Source organism: Momordica charantia (genome assembly GCF_013281855.1).
Source record: "Momordica charantia cultivar OHB3-1 chromosome 4 unlocalized genomic scaffold, Mcharantia_2.0 BLBB01000004.1, whole genome shotgun sequence".
Taxonomy (NCBI): Eukaryota; Viridiplantae; Streptophyta; class Magnoliopsida; order Cucurbitales; family Cucurbitaceae; genus Momordica; species Momordica charantia.
In genome coordinates this window covers 27,782,025-27,800,376 of record NW_028275162.1, presented here as the reverse complement: position 1 = coordinate 27,800,376, position 18,352 = coordinate 27,782,025, and the positions used below count along the sequence as shown (strand labels likewise).

At 34.1% G+C, this 18,352-nt stretch overlaps 4 protein-coding genes across 6 annotated transcripts; 2 read left to right on the top strand and 2 right to left on the bottom strand.

Moving 5' to 3' along the window:
* The first annotated feature begins 1,733 nt into the window (after window positions 1-1,733).
* On the top strand, window positions 1,734-3,183 carry LOC111006489 (uncharacterized). The gene is made up of 2 exons (XM_022278460.2): window positions 1,734-1,918; window positions 2,078-3,183. The coding sequence occupies exons 1-2, from the start codon at window positions 1,759-1,761 to the stop codon at window positions 2,890-2,892; spliced, it is 975 nt and encodes a 324-aa protein (XP_022134152.1). The 5' UTR covers window positions 1,734-1,758; the 3' UTR covers window positions 2,893-3,183.
* Window positions 3,184-4,602: 1,419 nt separating this feature from the next.
* LOC111006466 (RING/U-box superfamily protein) lies at window positions 4,603-10,231 on the top strand. Of its 2 annotated transcripts, none has more exons than XM_022278419.2 (5): window positions 4,603-4,978; window positions 5,666-6,025; window positions 6,818-7,244; window positions 7,446-7,555; window positions 9,874-10,231. In XM_022278419.2, exons 2-5 carry the CDS (start codon window positions 5,906-5,908, stop codon window positions 9,898-9,900), a joined length of 684 nt encoding a protein of 227 aa, XP_022134111.1. In that variant the 5' UTR covers window positions 4,603-4,978; window positions 5,666-5,905; the 3' UTR covers window positions 9,901-10,231. The 2 variants fall into 2 exon arrangements, with proteins under 2 accessions (XP_022134111.1, XP_022134112.1); XM_022278420.2 differs by lacking the exon at window positions 4,603-4,978 and adding an exon at window positions 5,041-5,380.
* Window positions 10,232-12,460: 2,229 nt separating this feature from the next.
* Window positions 12,461-15,117, bottom strand: LOC111006754 (uncharacterized). 2 transcript variants are annotated; one of them, XM_088122677.1, is made up of 4 exons: window positions 14,960-15,117; window positions 14,262-14,359; window positions 13,766-13,838; window positions 12,461-12,683 (listed from the first exon to the last, which is right to left on the bottom strand). In XM_088122677.1, exons 2-4 carry the CDS (start codon window positions 14,344-14,346, stop codon window positions 12,659-12,661), a joined length of 183 nt encoding a protein of 60 aa, XP_087978803.1. In that variant the 5' UTR covers window positions 14,347-14,359; window positions 14,960-15,117; the 3' UTR covers window positions 12,461-12,658. The 2 variants fall into 2 exon arrangements, with proteins under 2 accessions (XP_087978803.1, XP_022134536.2); XM_022278844.2 differs by having other exon boundaries at window positions 14,262-14,377; window positions 14,960-15,116.
* Window positions 15,118-16,377: 1,260 nt separating this feature from the next.
* On the bottom strand, window positions 16,378-17,781 carry LOC111006614 (uncharacterized). Its single transcript, XM_022278636.2, has 3 exons — window positions 17,642-17,781; window positions 17,101-17,230; window positions 16,378-17,008 (listed from the first exon to the last, which is right to left on the bottom strand). The coding sequence occupies exons 1-3, from the start codon at window positions 17,751-17,753 to the stop codon at window positions 16,528-16,530; spliced, it is 723 nt and encodes a 240-aa protein (XP_022134328.1). The 5' UTR covers window positions 17,754-17,781; the 3' UTR covers window positions 16,378-16,527.
* Window positions 17,782-18,352: the final 571 nt, after the last annotated feature.

The window sequence follows — 18,352 nt, the reverse complement described above, 5'->3', positions numbered from 1 at the left end:
TATTTGTCAGGTGTTTTTTTAGAACGTAATTTTTTAATACAATATATGAGGTGGAAATTAAATTCACAACCTTTTGACTGAAAATATATGTGAATTATTGTTGAACTATACTCGAGTTCTATTTGTCAATTGTTATTATTTGCAACATTCAACTGTAAAAATCACTATCAAAAAATAAATAAATTGTTGAAGTCATATATTCTGACCAAAAAAGCGTGGATTTGAATCCTCACTTCATGTTGTAAAAAAAATATAAATATTTATGTTTTAAAATCACATATTAAAAGTGGGTTTACTCAACCTACTTTATTTTTTTTAGTACAACTTTATTTTTTTTTAGTACAACACGTAGGGTGAGTAGATTTGAACTTATGACCTTCTAGTCGGATATAAGTACACTATGTTCAATCTAACTCAATCTATCTTATTTTTAAAAAATAAAAACAAAATATTTTTTTTCCCTTTCAAATGCCTACCAAAATATGAAACATAGTGGGCCTTGAGAATAAGTGATTTGCTTGCATTTGACAGTGATATGGTTCTCTAGACAAATCTCTGACTTCCTTTTGTTATTTTTTGGTTTGTCATACATATTATTTTTTGCATGACACTCTTTTTATGATAAAGTGGTGTTAGTTTGACATCAAAATTGAATTAAATTATTTACGAACACAAATTTGGATTCATTTGTTCACAAATTTTGAGGCAAGTATTTTTCGGGAGACTGTCTCGAACTCTCAAATACTATCTTACTTAGATACTCAACATGTTTTATTCTCAAATTAAGCAAACGATGTTTCATTATTCACTACTTATGAACGCGAACTTTGTACTTATCTATCTACGACCACCATAAAATTCACGAGTTAAACTAAGCATGGTCCAACCAAAATGACTTTGAAGAATGAATAGCCGGAGACAAATTCGAAATATCAAATACTTTAAAAATATAAATCTACTTGAAAGTTGAAAGCAATTTTTACTTTAAAAGGCCAATGGATGATTTGATTATGCACCAAGAAGTTAACTTTAAAGATATATATAGTACAAACAAACAAAATGCCACCCTTAATTTTTGTAACCAATTAAAATATGCAAATATGAGAAGTAAAATTAAAATAATTTGGGGGAAGGGAGAGAAAATCCATTGGAGAATGAAGTGAATAAAGAGGGAATTCTGTGTTTGTAGTTGAAGTGCTGTTTATTGTCACAGATAAGTCACCAAAATAGAGCCTTTGGCCCTTTTCTCTCTGTTTTGCTGCTCCATCTCGTGAACTAACACTGACCCAACTGCCCCAAATTTGGCCATATCCCACACCAATAAAGAACCAAATTGAAATTAAATGCCAATTAAAAAACAATGGTACAAATAAAGACCCGAAGAAAAATACTCAATGTTTATCGATCAACATCTATCTTATCCCAACCAATATTAAATCTTCGATAAGTAGGACCAAAAAACGCAGAAAAGAGATAGTTTTTCTATTTTAAAACAAGTTAAAAAACCTATCAATTTTTTACTCGTAGTCGGCACGAAGATGAGTGCTGAACTATTAGAAATTAGTCAACCATCTATTCATTTTTATGGCCTCTTTAGTTGGTGGGAAAATGAACCATTCACTGCTGTTTTGGTTTGCAGTTCACTGGTTTTTGCATGATTCACATTATGAACCTTGGTGGAGTTTTGTGATATAAATTCCCATTGGTTTCTCATTTTTTCTTTACCTCAAGATGGGAACAGAACCAGTGGGATCTTCAATGGTTTGGCTTCTCATTTTACTCATTCTCAATTTGAGTTTCTGTGACCTTTCACAGGCCAGGCATCACAAGAACCTACCCTCCGCTGTCATCGTCGGTACGGTCTTTTGTGATACCTGCTCTCAAGAGAAGCTCTCAAAGACTAGTCGCTTCATCTCAGGTAGTTGGAAAGTCTAAATTTGTGTAATGAGCATAATATAAAGTGAGAAAGCTGTATTCTTTCTAAAATCACGGATCTCTGAATAGTGATTCGGAACGCTGACAACCTTAAACTTTAAAGTGAAGGGTCGTGACTAAACATGGTTTTATACGTTTGTAGGGGCAACAGTTGCTGTCGAATGTGGAAACGGAGGACCAAAACCGAGTTTTAGGGAAGAAGTGAAGACAGACAAGAGAGGGGAGTTCAAGGTTGATCTGCCAGTTTCAGTGAGCAGACATGTGAAGACGATTGAGGGATGTTCTGTGAATTTGATTAGAAGCAGCGAGGCATATTGTGCAGTGGCTGCAGCAGCAACATCATCTTCCTTTGAACTCAAATCAAGAAATCAAGGCACACATTTTTTCTCAGCTGGATTCTTCACTTTCAAGCCCCTCAAACACCCAAACATTTGCACCCAAAAGCCATATTCCAACACATTCCATGACATGAAACAAGCTCTCCCGATGCTCGACTACCCGGCTCTGCCGACCCCGATCGAGAACCCGACGATCGTGCCGAATGTTCCTCGGATTTACGACAATCTTCCTCCCCTCCCATTTCTTCCTAGACTCCCACCATTGCCTCAACTCCCTCCTCTCCCACCTCTCCCACCACTCCCAGGCTTTCCAATCTTTCCACCTAAAAAGACTGTAGAAAATGCACCAAATGGAAAGACTCTGCTCCCACACAAAAAGCATTTGAGGCCACATTTTGTTCTGCCTCCACACAGGCTGCAACACCCTCCTCTCTTCCCCAATATACCTTCTCTGCTTCCATTTGAAATTCCTCCTCCGCCCGTGGCAGCGGCAGTGGGGGCGGTGGCGGGTGGCTCGGTCCCGTCCCCGCCATCCCCGACCTCGCCGACCCCTTTTCCTATCCCTCCTGTTCCTGGCCTGCCTGGGATTCCCTCGCCTCCTAGGCAAACTTCTCCTTGAAATATTTCAAACCTTAAAAGCTTTAAAAAATAAAAAGTTGCACTAATAGTTTTTGTTCTGCTTCTTTTCCAGTAAAAATCAATAATCATGAACTGAAGTTGATGACATTGAGGTAGTCTTTCAGTGAGGATTGGACATAAAAGGATGTTTTGTTGGTGTTGTCTTTTGGATAAGTTTGGTCATAAAGTCCAAATGTTGGGACAACTTTTGGAATGGATTTATCTAAATTTGCAGACTCGTTCCAATTGTTAGTATGTATATTGAATAGTTCAATAAATTTAATTTGATTCACTATTTTTGTCCATAATTAATGTCTTAATCAATATAAAATTGAATACGTTGTCTGTGATTTGAGTATTTAAGTTGGTGATAAAATATAAATGTATGGTTTTCAAAATTACATGTTACTTGTTTGAATTGAAAGGTTTAAATGTTGAATTGACTCTATGATATAATAAGTACCGACTCTTGTCTTAATTTAATTATTTTATTCAGAAAAAAAAAGATAATTAGACAGATTTGCAACTTTGTTATCTTATTAAAACTCGAAACAATGGTTAAAGCGAACACAAGCTCAGTGGTAATTGACATATTTCTCAAATCAATGAACGATTAATTATAATAATATAATTACAAATTAGTTTAAAGGTCGTTATTTTTTTTAACTAATATATACTGTTCCAATTATGTTTGTCACATTAACTCCTGTAATTAACACTCATTTTTGACTAAGATATCATGAATTCGAATACCTCGAACTCGCTTATTGTATTGTATTGAAAATAAAAGAAGGATTCTTTGTATATTTTAATATATAAAAAAAAATAATTGTATAGTAAAGTAGTAGAGGCAAAATTGGACCTAAAATAATTTCAAAATGCCGAAAAGACAAACGAGAAAAAAAAAGGCAATTTCACATAATTCAATAAAAAAAATATTGTACGTATTTCGCAAATTTTGTCATTTTCTTTTAAATATACCATCTGAAAAAATTGTAACTCCTATTTTTAACCCCAACTTTCAAGTTTGATTAAACAATAAAACGTGTATTTAGTTTATAATTTCTTTTAAGAACTACTATGTTAGTCACTAAATTTTATTTTTTAAAAGATTGAAATATCTATTGTTTATGAATTTAAATAATAATAATAATTTTAACCATTATTAAATTGTGTCACCTAATATTCACTTACTAAATACTCATATCAATCATCATACTTGACTTAGATACATTCTTAGAAATACATTTTAATAGAAAAAATAAATGTACTAAAAAAACAAGACATGAACAATGGTGGTTCAATGTTATAGCAACTAAAAAGCAAAAGAAAAAGAAAATATAATGATCATAATAATTTTTATTTTATTTGAAAAATTCAAATTAGACATATCGAGACAATCAAATCATTTCTATATTGACTGTACTAAAAAACACTACGACATATTGAGAATCGAAGGAGAAATAAAACAAACATGACATTTATGGAATTAAAATAAAATAATCAAAAAAATTTAGAGACTTTCGACTATTAATTAACAAATATTATTCTATCAATATTAAGAATCAAAATAGTTACGATCAAGAGTTGTTTTATCATTATTGAAAACATAATTGAACGATTAAGAAACCATCCTTTGATGAAAAATTTGTGGATTCGAATAAAGAATGACCCAAGAGGCGTTCATATATTTGTAGGTTGAAATTAGAATTTGATTCATAATTCCTACGGTACTAAGAAAGAAGAGTGTGGAGAAGAGGTTAAATTAGAGGATTCTATCTGATCCACCCACCAGCAAGAACAAGAAGGGGCACCGGCTGAGAGAGAGAGAGAGAGGGCGGCCTTAATTTCGCACATTCGTAGCTTTCATCGCCTTCAAATTCCAATCCGAACGCCCCTAAAAATGCGCAGTCTTGATTTAGGAGGATTGCAATATCTGCGTGCGTGATTTTTCCCAAAAAGCGTATGTATATAATTTCCGCATATTCACCGAATTTCCGAGTTCCAGGTTTCTCTGTCCTCCACCCACCACCGAAGATCGTATTCTTTCGGTCTTCTCCCCACCCCCACTCTACTGCTCTCTCGAGGTACTTTTATCTTTCTCCTACTCGTCTCTATCGATATATTCTCTATGTCCCTTTGATTTCCCCCCTTTGGGTGTGAATAGTAGGTGGGGCATCCCGATGATCGCCGCAAAAATTGATTGTTCTTAATGGGGTTCTATAATTTTTGATGATTTATGCGTGTTCGTGGTCCGATCGTCAATTTGTTGGGTTTTTTCTTATGGGATCTTCATATGATTTGAATAGTTGTTTCCATGTCCAATATCCCTTATTCTTCTCTGGATACTTTGGATGAGTTATGTGGATGATGATCAGCTTGGTTTGCTATTGATATTGTTGTGGTATCTATTTTCCTCGTCATCCAAGGAAAGAATCCGTGTTTTCTGAGCTGACCCAGAAAAAAATCGAGCTCGGTGAAAAGAGCGGGTAATTTTGACAGAGGATTATGGCATTTGATAACATTTCTTTTTTTGTTGGTTGTTTCAACAGTTTTTCTTTCATTGTTGGTAATTATCGCGGCTTCGGATTGCTGCCGACAGATTCATGTTCCTTCAAATAATGCCGATTGTTGGTTAAATTTATGATCTTAGTAGGAACTGTTATTTGACTTGCTTGCCATGTGACCTCATTGCCATTTATGCATCACAGTTGCTGCCTTTGGATCCCCATCCTATTAACAGCATTACTGAACAGAGGCTGTTTATTTTACAGGTGAAAATCTCAGTATAAAAAATCCAGTTTATTCAAATTGAAGAGGGAGGGTACTGGTTCGTGGAGGCAATAGTACTTCTGCGAGCTTATGTACTCTCGTCTCCATTTGCCTGCATAATCATTGACCAAGAACCCTCTATCTAAATGCAAGTGAATCGCTAAACTGCTCTATCCGCTGACTTGGAAACTTGCTGGGTCGGATAATAGATAATTATAAAGAGATTGGTAGGAGTTGGCGCAATGGGTGCTGTCTGCTGCTGTTTGAGTGTGGAGGATTATGAAGACTATGTTAATCCAAATAGTTCATTATATAGGAATTGCACCTGTCTTAGTTGCTTCATTCAGAACTTTTTAAATGCGGTAAGCCCATCTTTGATGCAATATGTTTCGGGTTATTTTTTTGCATGCCACTATCAAGCATGATAATACAAGTGTTCATGAACATATATATGGACGATGAGATTTTGTTGCAATGCTAATATTGGTGAAAATAGGAAGAAAAGTTTTTAAGGTCATATTTTGTATTTTGAAAAAAAAAAAAAAGACTCTTCCATAGATTGCAGAAAGTTCTGACTAAATAAACTCTTTCGTATTTTGTCATAACAATGTTGAAAAAAAACATCACTAATTGGTATTTATTATTTTATGAGAATTTGGTGTTTATATAATACTAGAGTCTATTGTTAAATATATTTTTCCTGAAAAATCTGTGTTGAAAATTGGCATTGCAAATATTAGCAGGAAAATGTCGTGAACATTAACATTATTTACTTCCTTGTATGCTATATTATTGTGCTGTGTGCTTGCATTTGTGTCCTTTTGACGTTCCTTTTTTTTTTTTAATAGATTAAGAGACGGATAATATATTAAAAAAATACTCCACTGGCAAACAACCTAACAGCCGAGGTAGAGGGAACCCCTGCCAATAGAATTGAACCAAAAAGACCTTCCAATCATTTACAATCATACCCAAACTATTGCCTATGCTTTATAATGCGTTAGTGTGGGTAATTACATATAACCTATGACTCACTACAAATTATAATATAATTATGGAAAAGCACTTGTAATTTGTTTCAAGTGTCAATATAGTTTGAGACTTATATCCTCAAGCTAATTGTGTTACTTTGTTTTTCCTATTATTTTCTCTAGTACACATTGATATTCCGAAGAGGAGAAGTGCATTCTGTCTCTTCATCAATTCAAGGCACAACATCTATGAATTCTACAGCATCAACTGATAACTCTTTATCTGAAATGTATCGCTCACCTCCAAGGCCGTTGCCTTATGATGCTGACCCCAGATACATCCGCTTGCAGCGAGATGGATTAATTTCTAGGCGAGAGAAGGGGTCAAGCCATTTACATGAGGAGTCAGAACCTTTAAGAAGTGAAGTAGATGCAGATTCAGATTCTTTGGACACGCCAGGCAAGTGGAATGGATCTGCTTGTCTTGATGAATCTAAAGAAAATCTTGGCAAGTCATCTCTTAAGTTTCCTTCAACAAAGTCTACCACTGGAGTTGGGTATGCTTATACATCGTCTGAAGATGAGGATGTTTGTCCGACGTGTCTTGAAGGTTGATTTATTTAATTAACTTCATTCTATCATGGATTTTATTTTATTGTAGATTTTGTTACTTCTAATAGTCCGTGGTTTTAGCCCTCGATATTCTTGTTTTTGAAGATCTGAGAGAGATTTACGTCCAAGTTACTGATCCACACATTTTTTGATGTACTGCCTCATTCTGCTCGTTTAATTTTCTTCTTTTTTGTATCAGAATACACTTCAGAGAATCCCAAGATAATGACACAATGTTCTCATCATTTTCACCTTGGATGTATCTATGAGTGGATGGAGAGAAGTGATAACTGTCCAGTTTGTGGCAAGGTATGGTTATTTTTCTCCATCATACTGTATAAACTTGTTCAATTGGTATCTCAAAGCCACACTATTGGTTGAGTTCTAGGGTCAGACTCAGGTCGATGTTTGAATCTTTTTATGTTTTGAAAGTTCTATGTTTCATGAGTGTTCTGATTATTTGGGAAACATGTGATTTTATGATTGTCTGATCATATTGATTTTAGGAAAAACAAAAGAAGTTAGTATTCTACTATGGATCGGGCATAAGGACCATTCTGGATGTGCACAATCATCGTGGTCCTTTGTTAAATAAAAAAACGTCTGGTTAACATATATGGTATAATAGGATCCATTTATTAATGAATAGCCTAATCTTGGTCATCTTCCGTTAGAGGGGTAGATTAAGTTATGTTCACTTCTATAATATTTCCTATAAAAAACTTCTAGAATATCAAATGTTAAAGAGAATTCATCTTCTTTTTCCTCAGAATGGGATAAGTTGATCTCATTCTTATATCAAGATTTATACTATTTTAGAATGGGATGGCTTGTTGACATGGTAACATTTGGAGTTTTATGCAAGTAAACTAATATAACATCACACCATTTTGTGATATTCAATTCAACGGTATTCTAGTGCTCCTGAATTATATGAGAGGCGGATTTAGCTTTTAAGTTTGTTGCATAACAAAATTGTACCAGCATTAAGTGATTTAGACTGAATTGTACAACTGGTACTTTTACTCCAAAAAAAAAGGTTCTGCCTGTGATGAAACTTTGGGTACAGAGTGAATAATCTTCGATAAATTTTCATGCAACTCCTTATTTATTTGTGATGGTACCTTGAAGTCCTCCTACTGATTCATGGGGTATGAAACTTAGGACTGTGACAGCTTTACAATGTTTGATGGTTAGGAACTGGTGGTAATTGGGTACCATTTGGTATAGATTTAAATACAATTTCTTTTTTAAAAAGTGTTTCAGATACAGTGTACAGATACCTCTTCTGATAAATAAGTTTTTAAACTGGATCTGGACGAACCACCTCGGTAGAATTAATGGCCAATTGGGGGAGGGCTTAAAACCATAGTGGCCACGTACTAAGGATTTAATATCCTGAGTTTTATTGGCAACTAAATGTAGTAGGGGCACCCATGAGTGACAAACTTTTCTTTTAAGAAAGGATGGCTTTGTCTGTAAAGCCTATAGTTACCACTGGGAAAACGGACATTGTTGTGTGGTTGCAGAATTTCTGGGGTTCTTTCCCTTCAAATGAGCCTGCCACATTTTCTGGATCTTTTTTTCTTTTATTTGCTAGTGGAGATGTGTTTTTCTTGTCTGATATAGTTTTCTCTCTTACACAAAAGTTATTTTGGTATTTTGTTTTTTATGATTACAAGGATGTATTGAATAATAAGCTGTTTCCTAAGGGATCAAATTGGTTTTGTTCATGAGTTATGTTAGTTTTTAGGTACTAATTTTTTTCTTCGAAGGCTGAAGTACATGGCTGATTCATGGAAAAGGTTATTTACTTGTCATTAAAACTTCAATTAGAAAAACTATAGGGAACTCCATATAATTTTTTTTTTTTGGATAAGAGACGAAACACAAGAACAAAAGAGCAGTCTAGGGGCAGGAAGCCCTAATAAGAAAAACTAATGAATCATAGCTTTTCAATCTTGAAGAGTCATGAATAAGCCGTAATTACAGAATAATTTCGTGTTTTAAGCACTATAAAGAAGTAGTAAGCTGCATGCTATGTCTAAAAGAATCAAAAGATGCTTCAATTCCCTCAAAAACTATTCGGAAGTCCATAGATTCTTAGTATTTATATAGGTTGGTTAACTGATTGTCACCTGTATGAATTCAAGAGCCACTGATATGATGCACACCACACTTGGTTTATAGGACAGCAATGCCCCCATTTAGAAATTCCTTGTTCTCATTTCTAATCTTGGTCACTTGAAGATAAAGGCTAGTACTTATTGTTAAGATATATTCTGTAAAGATGTACATTAGTAATATTTGATTTGGGCTCAAGCCTTATTAACTAACCTGTAGGTTTTCAATTAGTCCGCTAAGGAGTTTTTTTTAGTCGAATTCTGGAGAGAAAACACTCTTTTCCCCCTCTCATTAGTAGTAGCCAGGTTATCTTATAAGCTGCTGAACCATATTTGGTGAATTTAGTTCTTCCAAACAAATTGAGACATGCTATCATCTGAATTCTGAGTCTGCTGATTAGCACTAGCATAGATTATTTGATTTGTAAACTGGAGGTAAGATTAACATGTTTGGATGGGTTTTATTAACTTCTATTTCATACTCTTCTTATTATAATATCCTAGGTAATGGCATTCGATGAAACGACCTGATGTCGCGGACGAAGCCAGCAACACCTTGGGCATAACCAACAGGAACGTGGTCATTTGTGAATATTGCAGGATAAGATTTGAGTAAATATTATCAATGAAAGTATAACCAAGGTTGTCTTCTTTATCCATTCTGTTTCCTCTTTTCTTCTTCTTCTTTCTTTTGGAAGATTATTTCTTCTAAGTTATACTGTTGAAACTGATGTTTCACCAAAATATCATCTTATAGGGAAGAAAAATAGGGGTTGTGATGACTGAGAAACCATTCCATTCCTTCCATGTTTGGTTTCTTTCTTTTATTTTCTTGGAGTGAAATGTGTTCACCTTTCAATCATCTCTCTTCTTCTGGAAGAAAAATAAGAGATAGTAAAGTGAATGGGTTGGTTTCAAGTATAAAAAAATTATGTTTTCTTTTGTTCACATGGAATGTTTTTTTTTTAACCAGAAATGTTTTTTTTTTAACCAGAAACGAACTTTTCATTGACTTGATGAATAGGAACAGAAAATTGTTCAAAGATACAACCCCGAAGGAGTGAGAATGTAAACAAAACAGAAAACAGAACAAACTAAACCTAACACAAACAAAAGTTAGGGGAGTTCTCCCAATAATAATTAACAAAAACATTGGAAAGAGCACACCATTGGGAACCTTAAACTTTGCTAGGTAGAAAACTTCAACCGGATATCAATGTTTCCCTTGAAAAGCTTTTGATTTCTCTCGAACCAAATATCAGACAGCGACTCTATTACACCAAAGAAGACCTATCTTTGACGCGAGACACGGACCAATCAACAAAGATTGAACATTCTTAGCAACTTCGAAGTCAAAAACTCAAGAAACCTCAAAGATCTCAAAGACGGTAGTCGAAAAAGAACACTAAAAGAATATAAAGATTGAACATTCTTAAAAAGAACACTAAAAGAATATAAAGATTGAACATTCTTAGCAACTTCGAAGTCAAAAAACTCAAGAAACCTCAAATATCTCAAAGACAGTAGTCGAAAAAGAACACTAACAGAATATATGTTGCTGGAACTCACAAGGCTTTCCACACAGTGAGCAAATGGAAGGAAAAAACACCATAGAAGGGTTTTTCCTTTGAAGAAAATCCACTGTATTAGCTTTGCCAAAGAGGAGTGGAATGTAGAAGTGTGATTTAAAAGTTATTTGAAATTGTGACGAAGAGCGGGAGAGGGAAGCACACGAGGACAGTAGGCCCGAAAGCTGTTAGCAAGTAGGCACTGCGCTGTATTGCTAAGAGGCGAACCTTGTTTTTCACTTGTTCAATACCGGTCCGCTATGAGCAAAGCGAATAGAGGAAGGCCCGGACCGTTCCGGGAGTACCAACTACCATGTAATATCATTTTCGGGATGGGGAAAATAAGAATCCCCATCGCCCCAATAAAAAAAAAGTTTTTCTTTATTTTTTTTTTATCAAAACGACTTCTGGCATCACCGGAAGGATCGAAACCCCATTCATAGGCCGACAATTTTTCTAGATAGGTTGAACTATTGGAAGCAAATGGAAAAGGAACACCGAGTGGGATCAAAGAAACTCTCCCACAGGAGGGAAATTGATGCAGTCCATACACAACCTAAAAGGAAAAGACAAATGGAAAACTGATAGAAGAGGAAAAACGAAAACCACCTTTTTGGAACTCCATGTTTCCGAGGTTGCTTGAATCAATCATATAGAGGAGTTTGGTCGAGTTTTTGCTTAATTTACTCACTAGGAATTGGAATGAAAATTAATCAAAATGAGAATTTTATTTCTGTGATGTTGTTTACTAGCAATTTTATGAAATTAGAATTAGAAATCTTTTACTGGCAATTTTATGAAATTAGAATTAGAAATCTTTTACTAGCAATTTTATGAAATTAGAATTAGAAACCGATTTTTTATTTTGAAGTAAAATACATTATCTAAAACAATATTACATTTTAAGGTTGATGTGAGAGAGTGATTTCCAAATTTAAAGGGGTGTCGCCAATTTGATTTAACATTCCGTGTAAATGGAGCCATAGAGGCATCTAACATTAAGATTGTCTAAATGGAATTTAATTTGGATTTTGCATGACGAAAAGGAGGATGGAAGATTTTGAAGGATATTACAACAGTTGATTCTTCCGGTTCGATAATCTTTTCTTCTCACCTTCTCTTCTAATGAGTGGGTGGAAGAAGTACATTTTTAAACATTTTCTATGTTTTACTTTTATTTTTAAACACAAGAAAAAGAAAGCAAAAGAAGAAAAATCGACTAGAGCTTCTGAGTCTGAGTTGCTGCATTCAGCAAGCTCATTGAGGCACTCTTCCATACAAACTTCAGCACCCATTATCATCATAAAGCATCATACGATTCATCCAACTTATTAAAGCCAAAACAAAAAACAGCTATCTAAATGTCATCTTTCATTATAAGCCGTTTAGAGAGACTTCTATTCAAAACCAAATGGGTGGAATCTTTTTGCTATATTCATCTTCAAATTCTGATTTGGATTCTCCCATTTGGACTCACTCTCTTAATGAGAGATAGTTCAAAACTCATAGCGGCAACCTAACAATAAAAGAAAAAGCTTTTCATTCAAATACAAAATGTCAGTTTCGAATAAGTTAATGTGAACAAGTTACACCTCAAAATACAAAAAGCTTTGTTCTATAAATTGAACAAACAGAGAAACTTATCTAAAAGCACAAAAGAATACAGCATGTAATGTCACTTTACAAGATTGATAATAATGTAACTTGGCTCATGGTCTTCATCATTGCTTGCCTTGCCATACATGCCTGGAAGAAAATAGAACAGTAAGCCATTGGAATTGGAACAGCTGCTTAAGTTAAGATACAGAAGAAAATCTTATAAAACTAATACAGATTCACAACGTGCTACATGTAAAGCTGTCATTGAGACCCAGCAGGAAGCTAAAGATTCGATTCAGATTCGTGCTTTGACTTTACATGCTAATTTCCTCCGCTCCAAAAGGAAGACGAAAAACACACAGATATATAGCAGATCTCACTCTAAGACAAGGTCTTTTACTTGTATTGGATTGGCAAAACATAAATCATTAGAAGGAAAGCTATAAAGATTTGGGACAATATTGGGAACTATAAAGAAAGAAATGGTCTTCAACAACTACTCTTGCTCTTTTGATTCTTTTTGTAATTTTGCACAAATCACCGCTTCCACACGGTGTTTAAACCACAAGGTCTTTTTTTGTAATTACAGTCTTAGGATGCTTATACGGGATTGGAAAGATGTTCTACACTAGTTTTTTTTTTTTGTAAGGCGAGACCTTTCTCATCCCCCGGCCTTTAGGCTGTTAATATTTATGAATATACTCACACTGTTTCCTACCAAATTAATAAAAAAGGGACTTGGGACAATATTGTTTTGGTACTCTCCTCTTCATCCAAAGAGTTTTGTAACTATCCTCTCCTCTATATTACTTTGAGTTGTGCTCTTTTCATTCTTTTGGCATTAGATCCTCCCCTTATAAGTTTCGTTCTTATCAATAGCATTCTTTTCACTCCTTTTGAGTTAGATTCTCCCCTTGTATGTTTCATTTTTATCAATAGTGTTCCCTTTGGATTAGATTCTACCCTTGTATGTTCCATTCTTATAGATTAATGAACTATCAAAAATCAAAATTTTAACTTATTTTTTGCTATTAGATCAGAAGGAACAACTACATAACTTTGGCTGTTTTTACCAGATTAAGGTCATGTGGAGGTGGTGGTACCACATTTACTTTAGCTGTTGGATTATCAACTATCTACTACAACATGTGCAGCAATCAATGTTCATAAAGATTTTCCTTTTTTCTAATTCTGAAAAGGAAATGGTAGAGTAGAGATAAACATATTACCTCTTGCACAAATCATTTACGTATTGTGATCCATTGTAAAACATGAACCACATCAACACAACCACCAATGTATCTGCAATAACACATGAAGAATTCAAGAGGTGAAAAGTAATACTAATAACAAGAAGCAAGGATTGCAAAAACCATTCAATCTAACAGCAATACATAAACTACCGAGCTTTAACTTCTAATTAGACAAAATCTTAGATTCAGTTATGCTACGACACAAACAAGCCTAAGAAGCATGGCTAAAAATTGACAATATATAACCACTAGACAGCCAAATTCAGACGACATAACTTCAATAAAGGAAGATCAAGATTAAATAAAAAATCCAACAAAAGTAATCCTAAATATCAATTATATGGCTAAACAATAATACTGGTAGCATAACCTCAATCTCAATCATAGGCCTAAACAGCTACCATGAATGCTTGCAAATGATAAAATAGATCACGGATCCATTAATGAGGAAATAGCGGGATAGAGAGCATACTGAAGAGGATTCGCTCCCACCAATCCAACATGTAAAGCCCAAACGTGACATTGTAAAGGTAGATCTTTCGTTGTATCCAATTCATGGCTACTGAAATCCTACAAGCAAGAGTCAACCTAAAATTGAAATGGATGGGGAAATAAGAAGTCATGGCAGTCCAAAAATCAAACTTTGAAAAATAATGTGCTTCTTGATCCTGAAGGGCCGTATATTTGGAAATAAATATATATTATAAACAAAATAAAACAGTTTGCCCCTCTACGTCTAAACCTCATCATAAAAAATTGAAGTCCTAGATCGCGCGGAGACCAAGATTTCAAGCCAAATTTCTACGAAATAGTAAACTGATTGCAGGTTCCTTTAAATTAAATTCTAAAAACAGACACGGATCTAGAAGCCCATAAACCCGAATAAAACAAAAATCCCTTAAATGTTCATAAGAAATTATACCCATTTGCCCTCGGAGTAAAGGGGTTAAAGAAAAGAGGAAGAAATTGAGAAATCACGCGGTTATCCCAGCGTTAGCTACAGTAGTGATTATGGAAAGGGAAGGGCAAATACTCGCGCTTGCTTCAAGGGGCCGAATCAAGCAGGAAACGAAAAATTCCAGACAGATCAGATAGAAAGACGGCAAATGAACTTCAATTTTACAACAAGTTATCAAATTGAAAGTGTTTCCGAGACCTAATTCGTCTCACCTTTCATGCAATGGAGACTGATTGGAGAGCCCGGGCGTTGAAGCTGCAGCCTGTAGAGGCAGAAGGAAAAAAGCTTGTGTTTTTCAGAGAATGTGGAGAACAAAAAATGGTCCGGCGGATTATTCCCTCATTATTTTTGCCCTCTTTCTTCCATAAAATTACGAAAATATCCCACGTTCATCATTTTTCTCTCACCTTTTAAATCAGCACATTTATTTTCCTACCTACCTATATCACTAGGTTAAAATTTTAGATCAGGGTCGGTTTGGTTGAAAACTCATATTTTATTTTTTGTTTTAGATTTACTAGATCAAATGAATTTAGTGAATACCCGTTTGGTACGATTTTGGATATTTATTTTTGAAAACCAAATCTGCAATCAAATATATATATGAAAATATAACTCTTTTTCATTGAATCCATTGTTTTCAAATTTCTGTTTTCTAATTACCAACCAAACACACCATAAAATACTCATGTTTTTTTAGTTGAATGATCGAATTTTAAGATGATAATAATTTTAATTACATTCATAGATCTCTAATATTAATAGATAGATGTCAGTTACTACTGAGATAGTTCATGTTAGCATTAATAAATTTCTATTGTTAATATTGTAGGTTAAATATTAATTCAACATGCTAATAGAATCTATAATTTGGAACTCTAAAAGTTGGAGGTTCAAATCTCTCGATCTAGAAAATATTCATAATTTGCCGCAACACGTAGAAGATATTTTCGAATTTAAATCGATTCAATTATTGAGTTTCAAATTTATATCAAATGGTTATTAGGGGATCATTTTCTTACAAGTGTTTATATTCTTTTTAAACTTCACGAACCCAAATAAACATTAAATTCAAAGTTTAGGGATTACAATTGTATTTTACCATTAAAATAATTTAGTTAATAACAAATGTAAAACTACAAATTTTATCTTGACTCTCAGATTTATGTGTAACATGTTCATGAATTCTATAAAATGTCCAAGATCTCAAATTTACAATTTTGTGTTTAACATGAACTTTAAAAATGTGTAATACTCATATGTCTAACAAATCCACGATCTATTAAAAAGAAAAAATAAAAATTAATGAATCACATAAGCACTTAAATTTTATGTCTAATTGAATTATCTTGAATATTAAGTTTTGTGTAATAAACGTAGAAATTTAGAAAAAAAATGTCGAATATGTCAACGACCAATTAAACAGAAAGCTCAAAACTTACCCAAAGTTCAAAATCTAGAGACCTATTAGATACTACTTATTAAAATTCAGAATATTACACATTTTTAAAGTTTATAGATCTTCGACTCTCACAAGACATCTTAAAAATTTAAGGGTTAAACTTGTAATTAAGAAAACTAGTAAGAACTAATTACTATCATAAATTCTCAAGAACAATTGGCCTATTAGTTCAGTTGGTTCGAGACTTGCATGGGCCAAATTTTTTTTTATACTAATTCATTTCTTTGCGTCCCTAAAATAATTTTCACAAACCAAAAAGTTTTGAAAAAAAGAAGTAACAATAACCATTCTTCTTAACATGAAATTCAACCACGTTTCTTATAAGAAAAATCCTCCATTGCAAAAGATGTTTGAATCATCTTCTCCAAGACAAAGAGAGCTCCCTCCCAAAACTTGATCACTTTGATCTGCAGCATCCCAAACGCCGCTCCACAAGACATCTTCAGCCGTCGCCGCCGCCACCGCCGCCCAAGAGGTGAAATCTTCATACAAGAAGCACTGATGATCCGCCATGGCATCTGGGTCTGCAAATACCACGGCTGAGTCCTCTCTCCCACATGGTTTCATCATCATCTGATTCTGCTCATCTGATAATTTCTCCTCATATTTTGAAGTTGTTTGTGCTGTTTTGTTGTTGTTGTGAGCCTTTCTTTTTGGTTGCTTTTGGGAAGTTGCAGTAGTAATAGTCTTCTTCATCTCCAGCTTCTTCTCCAATTTTGGTTTCTTGAAATGGGTTCTCCAGTAGTTCTTTATCTCGTTGTCTGTTCGTCCCGGTAAATATCTCGCAATGGTGGACCACCTGCAAATTTTCACAATCATGGTTTTGAAATTTTACTTTTTGCCCTTTCAAAATTAATCATTCTCGCAAGAGAGAGAGAATTATTTGATTACCTGTTGCCCCAAAGAGCATGAAGTTCAATGATAATGGCTTCCTCTTGAGGGCTGAGATGACATCTCTTGAGACCAGGTCTAAGATAATTCACCCATCTCAATCTGCAACTTTTCCCATTTCTATTCAGACCTGCAAAAGACAAAAGGTATACTTTAGTTTTTACCCCTATAGTAACAAAGTACTGTAGCTCGTGTCCGTTCTAAAGTTCGGACCTACTTGAGAGACATTTAAGATTTTTGGTATAAAACCCACTAAAAAAATATTGAATACAAGACCTCATAGTAGATAATAATAAGATCTTATGCGGAACTGTCCATTAGAACAATGAAGAATGATATAATTTAATATCTCTAAAAAACTTATATTGGCTTAATTCCTTCCTGTATTTTACACACACTCACGAAAATCACACAACATCTCTAGTAAAATTCTCAAACAAAATCCAATATCTTTTTTGAGAAGATCGAACCTTCAACTTTAGAAAAGTATTTACCATAAACCATGCTCAGATTAACTCGAACTGAAAAAGTAACAATTCACCTGAACCTATGGCAACAGAAGTCCACCTTCCTTCCCCATGCACCTCCACATATTGAGACAGCAATCTGTCTTCCTCAGGAGTCCAAGGTCCCTTCGTCCATCCTTGTTCCATCTTCTTTAATTTTTCTTCTGTCTGTGTGACCATTGCATGGCACAATGCTGTGGCTGCCTTTTCTTCCTATTTATATATATACATATATCCATCTCACTCGCACACTCTCACTTAATCCATTAATTAAATTATGCTAATTACTTAGCTTCCATTATCTATCATTTAATTTCTGAGTGATCTCATCGCCCACTCACATCTTTGAATCAGATCTTACTGATGATGACATTAATTTTTTTCTTCATTTTTCTAACCCAAGGGGCAGGGGTATTAATATTATTAATCTCCACATATGTTATTGTTCTAATATTATATAATATAACATATGTTATTAATCACATCAACATATATAATATATATATCTCCATCAGCCAAATTAGAATCTAACATGTGGGTTACTATGTTTGGCTAGCACCACTATGATTATTTTATTGGATGAAATAAATTAATTGTGTTGAAAGAGGGATGAAGATCACAAGTTTAACAGATAAAAATGAAGAAACTATTTGAGATGAAGTTCATCATTTCAAATGGTATGGGTTTTTTTTTCCTAATGAATGGTTAATATGGTATTAAAGTGTGAGTTTAAAACTTTATGTAAC